The 10,735-nt window shown below is 42.6% G+C and overlaps 1 protein-coding gene across 1 annotated transcript; it reads right to left on the bottom strand.

The window, feature by feature from the left end:
• Window positions 1-2,401: 2,401 nt before the first annotated feature.
• LOC115667572 (uncharacterized) lies at window positions 2,402-3,690 on the bottom strand. Its single transcript, XM_056319931.1, has 2 exons — window positions 2,577-3,690; window positions 2,402-2,430 (listed from the first exon to the last, which is right to left on the bottom strand). Exons 1-2 carry the CDS (start codon window positions 3,688-3,690, stop codon window positions 2,402-2,404), a joined length of 1,143 nt encoding a protein of 380 aa, XP_056175906.1.
• Window positions 3,691-10,735: the final 7,045 nt, after the last annotated feature.

The raw sequence follows: 10,735 nt of genomic DNA, 5'->3' as shown, positions 1-10,735 counted from the left end.
AGTCCCCAGAGCCACCTGGAGACTCTTCCAGAAGTTCGAAGTGAATCTTGGGTCTCGGTCTGACGTGATGGTCACAGGCACTCCGTGCAATCGCACTATATGTTTAACATATAAGTCTGCATACTTCTCAAGTGAATAGTCTATTCGTACTGCCAGAAAATGAGCAGACTTAGTCAAACGATCTACAATCACCCAGATGGAATCGTGACCACTTGATGTCCTTGGTAAACCTTGCACGAAATCCATTGTTATATGTTTCCATTTCCATTCGGGAATTTCTAAAGGTTTCAGCATTCCAGCTGGTTTACGATGCTCTGCCTTGACTTGTTGACACGTTAAACACCTTGCAACATGTTTGGATATATCCGACTTCATTCCATTCCACCAATAATATTGACGAAGATTATGGTACATCTTCGTATTCCCAGGATGAATACTATAATTACTCCGATGGGCCTCCGTCAAGATTTCCCGCTTTAATTCTTCATTGTCAGGCACGCATATGCGTCCACGTAATTTCACAACTCCTTCATCCGTTATGTGAAATTCTGACTTCTTTCCTTTCACGATTTCTTCCCGGACCTTTGAGATCTCGGCGTCCGTTTGCTGTATTGCTTTAATTCTCTGTATAATTACAGGCTCAATTCTCATCGTAGCCAATACACTGGAAAGATCCTCAATCTCAAGTTTAAAGTCAAATTCTGAAGCCTTCTCAAGTAAACACCATTCCTTGACCATCAGACTCACCACAGTCAAAGCACACTTTCGACTAAGAGCATCTGCCACTTTATTGGCTTTCCCTGGATGGTATAAGATTTCACAATCGTAATCCTTTAATAACTCCATCCACCTTCTCTATCTCATGTTTAACTCCTTCTGAGAAAACAGATACTTCAGACTCTTATGATCTGTATAAATTTCAAACTTTCCTCCATATAAATAATGTCTCCAAATCTTCAATGCAAAGACAATTGCTGCCAATGCTAAGTCATGTGTCGGATAATTTAACTCATACGGTTTTAGTTGTCTTGAGGCATAAGCGATGACCTTCCCATGTTGCATTAAAACACACCCAAGGCCCTTGTGGGAGGCGTCGCTATACACAACAAATCCTTCCGGTATTGTCAGAATTGGGGTAGTAGTCAATTTTCTCTTAAGTTCTTGAAAACTTCGTTCACACTCGTCGTTCCATTCCAATTTCATGTCCTTCCTCGTCAATTGAGTCAATGGACTAGCCAGACGTGAAAATCCTTCTACGAATCTCCGATAGTAACCAGCAAGTCCTAAGAAACTTCGAATCTCTGTTACTGTCGTTGGTCTAGGCCAATTGACTATCGCTTCAATTTTAGCTAGATCAACTGTTATACCTTCTCCAGTTATTATGTGACCCAGAAAGGCCACTTGATACAACCAAAACTCACACTTACTAAACTTCGCATACAACTTATGCTCTCTTAGAGTCTGCATTGTAACTCTTAGGTGTCGTTCATGCTCTTCCGGTCCTTTCGAGTATATCAGAATATCATCAATGAAAACTATCACGAATTGATCCAAATAGGGTTTAAACACTCTATTCATTAAATCCATGAATGCAGCTGGCGCGTTAGTCAACCCGAATGGCATTACCAAGAACTCATAATGTCCATATCGCGTCCTGAATGCCGTTTTAGGAATGTCTTCCTTCTTAATCCTGAGTTGATGATAGCCTGATCTTAAGTCAATCTTTGAGAATACGGATGCCCCCTGCAATTGGTCAAATAGGTCATCAATTCTAGGCAAAGGATACTTGTTCTTGATCGTGATCTGATTTAGTTGCCTATAGTCGATGCAGAGACGCATCGATCCATCCTTCTTCTTTACAAATAAGACAGGTGCGCCCCATGGTGATGCACTTGGCCGAATAAATCCTTTATCAAGCAATTCTTGTAATTGTACTTTTAACTCCTTTAGCTCCGTTAATGCCATCCTATAGGGGGCTTTCGAAATGGGCTCTGCTCCTGAGGACAATTCTATAACAAATTCAACTTCTCGTTCCGGTGGTATTCCTGGCAACTCTTCAGGAAATACATCCGGAAATTCTTGGATCACAGGAATTTCCTCAAGTTTCAATTCCTTCTTAACTTGATCCCTAACCATTGCTAAGTATCCTCGACAACCATTATTGAGGAGTCTATGTGCCTCGAGTGCTGAGATAAGTGGCAATGAAGAATTCATTCCATTCCCGACAAATTCAAAGCTAGGGTGACCTGGTAGGTTAAACTGAATCACCTTCTCATAACAATCTACATTGGCCCGTTGCTTACTAAGCCAATCCATTCCTATGATAAAGTCAAAGTTGTACATAACTAAAACTACCAGATCTATCCTCTGATCCAATCCACCTATAGAGATCTTACAATCCCTACATGCCAATGTTGATAATTTCATATCCTTTAGAGGTATAGAGACGCTCAAAGGCACTTCAAGCAATTCAGACTTCAATCCAACTAATCGCATAAATCTTGCAGATACAAAGGAATGCGTAGCACCCGTATCAAATAATGCGTATGCCAGCTGATCACACAAGGAGAGCGTACCTGAAATAACAGTCTTGGAAGCTTCCGCTTCCTCCTGAGTGATCGCATACACTTTTCCTTGCGTCGGCGGCCTTTGCAAATTTCTTGGTGGTGGTACTCCGCCCTGAGTTGGTCGTTGTAATTGCCGCGCTGGCGGTGCACTAAGTTGTGGTCTCCCTTGAGGGCAATCTTTAACAACATGACCGGGTTGTCCACACCCAAAACACCTCTTTAGCATTGGACACGGCGCATTCCCGTGTTGTCTTCCACACTGACGGCAGTTTCCATTTGGGAATGACCTCTGCTCCATCGACTGGTTATTCCATGATCTCATGTTGTTGCGTCTCTTATTATGGACAAAAGAAGGTTTTCCAAACTGGAGGGGCCTTTTGCCAAATCTGACATTATCCCGTGTAGCTTGATGACTTGCCTTACCCTGTCCCATGGCCTCTAGTTCTCCTTTCGTCAACTCCTGTTCAATGAGTTGGGCACGTTTGTAAAGTACATTATAGTCCCTTATATCGAAGGGTACTAACTGCCTTCTGATATCAGTTCTTAGCCCATTCAAAAATCTCTTGGCTTTATCCTCTCTATTTTCCACCATACGAGGCGCAAACCTAGATAGTTCAGAAAACTTAGCCTCATACTGATCCACCGTCATATTATTCTGACATAACTGTATGAACTCTGCTATTTTCTGATCTTTAGCACAGTCAGAAAAATACTTCTCATAAAATGTCTCCACAAACTTCTCCCAAGCTATTTCCGTACCCGTGGGAAACACTACTTCTTTCGATGCTCTCCACCAGTGTTCCGCATTTCCTTCCAGTTGATACTCAGCCAAAAGTATCTTCTCAGTATCGGTACAAGTCAACAGGTTGAATATTTTCTCCAAACTACGTATCCATCTTTCGGCCTCGTTGGGGTCTCCCACTCCAGCAAACTTACTTGGTTTCAATTTCAGGAATTGTTCAATAAGTCCTTGCACACGGTGATCACCATTCCCTGTTACCGCTTGCTGCTGGGCTTGTTGCTCAAACAATGTCCCTACATTGGCCAATACTTCCAAGATTCCATCTACTCGAGGGTCTCTTCCTTGAGCAGCACTAGAAGATGGTGCACCAGACCTCACCATCTCGTATTACCCAGTTCTGCAAATTGATCACCAGTTACTATGGCTGATCAATTGTCATAGCTAACCAATAAGCAACAAACGTTACTGACATCACATAAGTAACCATAGTTACTTGTATCTCCCTAACACAATGCTAATAAACACATGCATTAGAAGTCCTAGGGTGGACACATCTTAGCTTGTTCATCGCTAAAGCACCTTATCACTCCCATATAACCAACCTTATCCCTCCAATGCAAGCTTCACCTTATCACTCCAATGTAAACCTATACTCTGATACCAATAAAAGCGGCTGTGGCATCCCAGGCACGCCCCTTCCTATATGTCAACCTAACCTCACGCGGTTATAAGAGTTCGCACACGGAAACGTTTCTTTTCTTTTTTTAAAAAGCATTTAAAACTTGAATTTATAACTAATAAAACAAAAAAGAAAGATAACACTCTCACTAAACTTCAACATTCTTTATTTATAAACATGGATGATACAAGGGTGAGTTCATACTAGGGAGGTTATGTACAGTGCTACTCCCATCACTATCCTATCAACATAAGACTCACCATTTCATCTATCAAAAGCGTATCACCTATCACGTGACCCTATCCCAAAAAGTGTCGGTCACATGTCCCAAAAATGATCCTCCCCATCCTCCAACTACAGCTCACTCCACCCCACTAGAAGCATCGTCATCCCCGTCGTCGGACACGTACGGTAAGGGCCCTATCAGTCGCCCCCCCAACACGAGCATACACTGCCAAAAAACCTAACAATATAGATCCGACAGGGGGCCCAACATCTACAGTCAATACTGAGATACATCACACGAACACTATCCCGGGGACATCAGGAATCTCGAACTCTGATAGATGTCCTGAGAAGTCGATCGGGGCACCATAGCTAACTGAGGAGGAGGCAGGTAGGATAGGCATAGCTAAAGATCTGTAAAAGTTTGTCACAACAACAGTGAGCTAGGCTCAACAAGTAAAATATCTGTCAACCTATACCAAATAAGAATAGAATACATATCAACGAGCATAGGTATCACAGTCTTCTAGCTAGACTTACTAATCATAAAAATCATATTTTGTTGTGCTCATGCTAGTAATCATCTCAAGTGTGATACTTTAACTCAGCAATCGCAATCAACAGCACGACTCAAACATACACACATAACTTCACTCTTGCTTGGGTATCATTATCTCACTCCAAGTCACATGCCCGGTGCGCTCGCTGGACACGCAAGGAGGAACACTCCCGTCTAGCGGGATTCGGTGCGCACTCCGATCCGCCGCGGTGTACGCCGGAATTTTCAACGGCCCGCGCAGGCTTCGTGATCCACTGACCACGGCATCCCGATCAAACTCCCGGGGCATCTAGGGCATTCTCATCCTAGGCATCGTAGTCCACTGACCACGGCATCCCGCATTCCCTACGGCTCCTCGGGGCATCGTCGGTTCACTCAACGACGGCATTTAATAAACCAGCAAGCCCACACAAACTAATCATTTCATGCTGTACACAGTTCATCAACAACAAAATCATCCTTTCTCAATATCACATAATTCACAGTTTACCACTTTAGCAAGACATATTGTAAGTCGCCTTTGCGGTCTCGTTCACTAAAGCACTGCTTTGACTAATCGTCAACAACACATCCCACGACACGTGGCTAACCATATCAAGGTCTAGCATGACTCATTGGAAAGATCAGAGTTAATAAATTTCATCTCCAGAAGACATCAAATTGAGATTCCAGCAATTTCATGTGGAAAATATTAAATCCTTATAAATTGGTAAAACTGGGCAGTCTTGCACCGGTTTTAAAATCAGACTTAAATAAATAGTGAATGAGCTTTAGAAATTCTAAACTTTGGATATGTCACCGAAGACACCTTGATAAACATTTTTCATGAAGGATTCAAAGTCTAATTATTTCTGTAAATGCCTCGTTCGAGGGCTTAAAATCAGACTAAAAACTGTTCATCGGGACAGAATCCTTGCCTCTCAAAATGAGTTCATTTCAGTATCCAAATCCTCTCCAAAAATTATGAAATTTAAATATGTTGTAGATAAAGACATCCTCAAAAACTTTTGTGAAGCAAGTTTGTTCAGAATCATTCTAGAAAATTTTATAAAAAAACAAGAATGTGGAAAGGTCACTGAAACAGAGCACCACGGCAGTCGGCACGGGTTAGAGATTTGGCGTTCGTGTTACGTAAAACAACTCCGAAAATTCTGAAATTAAAATATGTTATACTACCAGATGTTTTGAACAACTTTCATGAAGGAAGTCTTGCAAAATTCTAACCACAGAAATCTCTACAAAATTGGAAAGCAGTAAAGGTCCAGTAGAAACTGAATCTGGAAATCACACTCAAGTTCAAGAACAGCCCATGACCTGATCTACACGAATTTTGGTGTTCAAAAACACCCAAACCAGCAGCTAATTTCCATCACCACCATCCATTTCCATCAATATCCTAAAGCCACGCCAACATGCAACCCATTCCGATCTAGTATAGGGAAGGCAGAATTTCACTTGCCTTAACGGCTGAATACGGCGCGGCGCGGTTCGGGACCACAGACAATTCTTCTCAAGCCTTTCGTTGCACCTCAAGCCCACGGTGAGAAGGAACTTGGCGGCGTGAAGGTCTGGAAACGGCTCGCTAGGATGGACAGCAAGCTGGTGGTGTCGGGCAATGAACTTGATTCAGAACAGAAGAGAACCAACGGAGGAAGAGGTTCTGTTTTGGGCGGTACCGAATGAGAAGGGAAGAAGAAGAAGAATAGGTCGGCGATAGTGAAGAAAAATCAGAGGCTTGGGGGCGTTGCTGGACGATTCTCTTTCGCCGATTGACTGAGGAAGAGCAGAATTTTGTTGACTGGAGAAAATATGGGACAGCTGGGCGAGACAGCTGGGCTGTGGTGATGATGATGCTGTTAGTGATAGAAGCAAGTGGCGTGGAGACTTAGAAGATGGCAGAATAATTGTTGACTGAAGAAAACAAATGGACAGCTGGCCGGGGTGATGAGCAGCTGGCGGTGATGGTGTAAGGGGCAAGTGTGGCACGAAGAAAAGGGTGAGTGGCGGTGATGAGGGAGGTGACCGAATGAATAAGTGTACTGGTGGTGTGGATTGGGGAAAACGCTTCCAACGTGGCATACAAACATAGATAACAGCAACATGGCACATGGAATAGGCGTGCATGAAATTTGACTTGAGAGGAAAATGTGACTAAAATGGATAATGTGCACGGAAGACATTAAGAAGTCAAGATGGTTTTGCGTTGGTTGACAAGGCAATGGTACGGTAATTTCGTAATAGCGTCCACGTCTTCCGAAGTTGATGCTTCCGTAGCTCGTCGTCGATTATTTCAATTCCCACGTAACGTTCCACTACGTACGTTCGTTAAACTAGCGAATGGAATTTTGGGATGTCACAGGGAGAGTGGCCGGTGATGGTGATGATGAGAATGAGAGGAGAGAGTGAGCGAGAGGGAGTTTTGATGGAAATGGTGAGTGGGGGTTGGTGGCCAACTCCACTAAAATTGTCTATCCTACCTACCCCACTCAAGACTTGATCCAATGGCTAGAATTTGAACTCCAATCACATCCAATCAAGATCAATGGCCAAGATGGGCTCTTACACAAAATATCTAGGGGCACTTAAGGAATAAGCAAGAGTGACGGGGGCACCAATGTCCAAGGATTTCGGCACTATTGGGGGCTGATTAGACCAATTAAAATCTCCAAAATTCGGAATTAACATATTAGGCTTAGGGGCAATTTGGTAATTTTTCAATTCCGGTCCAAATTTCCATTTTTCGCTCACACTGATCCTAAATATATTTGGCCACACTAATACGACGTCGTCCTTGCAAAATAGTCGCGTACGTCCGTGAAATTCGACACCTAAGTCCGGACTCAATTCCACGATTAATTCCGCTCAAATGCGATTTTAGCGTCTCTCACTAACGAGCGGCTGTTTAGGGGTTACGCGTATCGACCTAGGTTTACTCGAGTCGTGACGGTCTCGATTTCCAAGAGAACGCGAGAATTTATCGCTAGTTCTGGAGGTCGCGATCGTTCCGAATAAGTTCGGGATTGTTCACCACGCGTACTCTCGGTCATGCGGAATCACCCGTGATCCGATCGTACGTCGTTGGCCAAACCAAATCCGTCACTCTCCTTGGATCGACCCACATTGGCACAAAATATTCCCCTGTCGTTTCTCAGAATCGGGCCTCGATTCACGATCGAGTTCTTGGGTCCACGTACCGTTTTTCCTAGTTAGCTATTCCCCATGGGTCAGTATCCCGAGAATGATCAGTTCCAGGCGAGACTTACTAAAATGAAATGAGAAATAAGTATCCATATCATTAATCCCGGAAGTGGGTCGAATTCAGGATGTTACACCTACTAGCGAGGAGCCACTAGGCATATTCAAAGTCCTACAGGCGAGGAGCCCCTACGCAAATTCAAAGTCCTACAGGCAAGGGCTCATAGGCGAAGAGCCTCTAGGCAAATTCAAAGTCCTACAGGTGATGAGCCCCTAGGCAAATCCAAAGTCCTACCGGTGAGGAACCACTAGGCAAATTCAAAGTCCTACCGGTGAGGAACCACTAGGCAAATCCAAAGTCCTACAGGCAAGGAGCCCCTAGGCAAATCCAAAGTCTTATAGGCGAGGAGCCCCTAGGCAATTTCCAAAATCCTACGGGTGAGGAACCACTTGGCAAGTCTCCAAATCCTCAGGCGAGAAGCCTTAGGCGTTCATGGTTCGTGGATTCGTCCTTAAATCACGAAATCTGAATAACCATTATAATCATCACCACCATCAATTCATGCCTTTGGATAAGCAATAAAGAGACGCTCACAAACAAGTAAGTCTCTCTCCCTCAATCATTAAGAAACTTTCAAAATATGTTCTGAAAAGAGAACCTTTGGATTAGATCACGAATGTCAAAAGCAAGATCCCTAATAAGTTGTTGTGAAATTTCCATCTTATCTTGTTCAATGAGTCGACTAAAAATTCAGGTGTCACCTTATCTTTGAGATCAACCTCTAACGAGCTTAATCCCAAAGAGCGGCAGCTATTGACACCTGATTTTAGCTCATTTTTTTCATATTTTCAAAAATCTCAAAATTAGGACTAGGAATCTTGGCCAAGCCTAGAAACCTATTTCTAAACCAAAAAATATTTTTTTTAGCATTTTTCTGCATTTTTTCTTAATTTTCTTTAGTCAAAATAAGTAAGAAAATCAAGAAAAATAGCAAATGGAATCAGAAAATTCCATAAAAATAGTCATCAGTCTTATTTTAGATCCAATTTCATGAATACATCATCAATTTTGAAAAATTTCAATCGGGTATATGTTTTTCTCAAAATTGGACAAAATTAAACCCGAATTGAACCAAAAATGCAATTAAATTTTTTCTAGTCACTTTTAAGTCATAGTGTCTTCACAACAAATGATTCTGGGACCTTGAATTACATAATGGTCATTCCAATTGCACAATTTGACATAAAAATAAAAAATCTCCAAAATTCAATTGAAAATTAAGAATTTTGAACCCAAATTGGAAATCGTGCCCAATATGAAATTGTCGAAATATGAGACATCATTTCTAGGGTTAATCAGATGTGGGTAATTCAATTTTTGCATCAATTTTGCCTAATCAGGTCATTAGAACATCAAATTGAATAAAATCCTATTAACCCGAATACAAAAATGTGAAAATCTTGGACACAATTATAACAAAAATTGAGAAAAATCACATATTTGGGTTCGGAATACGATGGGGAATTCAATTTCGGGGTTTAATTTTGAAAATTGGGTCAAAATTGAGTTTAATTTGCGAATTTAGATCAACCCGGGTTTGCCGGGTCGATCGGGTCAACCCGACCCGACCCGGGTTGTTCATCTTCCCTACCCGGTTCGCCCCAGAACACACCAAACCTAGAAAATTCTAAATCAAACCCACGACTTCACCGATCATTTCTGGCTAATTTAACACGTGCAAATCGATTTGGCCAGCTGGAAAATATCCGGCTGGCACCAGGGAATCACCCTAATCGATTCAAGGTCGGTTCCAACAAATTTTGGGCGGGAATTTTTTATGAACAAAAAGGAAAAAAAACTAAACATTGCAAGGTGGATGCTCGACGAAATGCCAGAGAGCGAAAGGAGAGAGAAAGAGGTGAAATCAACGAGAAGGATCTAGAGAGAGAGGGTCGAGAGTCCCCTCACGAGTGTTCGGTGCTGCCGTGGACGGCGGAGCACCGGCGAATCGAGGATTGGCCGTGACTCTCCCCTGGTTGTTCCAGTCGACTCGGCTGATCCTGAAGGCCTGAAAACGAGCTCCGTCCGGCACACCGAGACCTACTTTGGCGAATCAGAAGCTACTAGGGTGAAGTTCAAGTGTCAAGGAACAACTATAGAGGCTCAAATCAGTTCGGAAATCTCTCTTAATCATCGAACGAAGAAGGTAAAGTCGGTTCATAGTCATTTTTTTCAAAATTTTCCAGAATTTGGTTTTAATCCCAATATGAATGTTTGTGTGATTTCGTTGATGAATCTCAGTATTTTGATGTTCAGAACTAGTTTCTAATCATATTTTCTATTGTTTGATTGCATTTTGGGCTGGTAAACCAACAAAACCGTGTCAATCCGCCATTAAAAACCTTCGCCGGAGCTCGGGAAACTTCACCGGAGCACTCCCCGTGGCATTAAGCTACTCAAGTTAGCTTTCTTGACCTTGTTTGATGTTTTTGTACTAGATTGAAATCGAGTTAAACGGCTAGGGTAAGCATGGTGATAGTTTAAGTTCTGAAAATGCAAAGTTTAGTTAGAAATGGATTAGGTTTTTTCGAACTTAAATTTCGCCGGCCGGCAAACGTCCGCCGGTGTTTCGAGTAGGCTAGAATGAGAATAGAATGCGTAGACATAACAATGGTGCAATCGGAATGGCAAAATATTCACCGGAAGGTCGCCGGAGACGATCACAAACCGGCGGTCTCGAGAACGTTTAACACCGAACCATGCCCAT

This window comes from Syzygium oleosum, unplaced genomic scaffold, assembly GCF_021117445.2.
Source record: "Syzygium oleosum isolate NSW1041296 unplaced genomic scaffold, Sole_v2.1 Sole_v2.19, whole genome shotgun sequence".
In the NCBI taxonomy this organism is placed as follows: domain Eukaryota; kingdom Viridiplantae; phylum Streptophyta; class Magnoliopsida; order Myrtales; family Myrtaceae; genus Syzygium; species Syzygium oleosum.
This window is presented reverse-complemented; position numbering and strand designations above follow the sequence as displayed.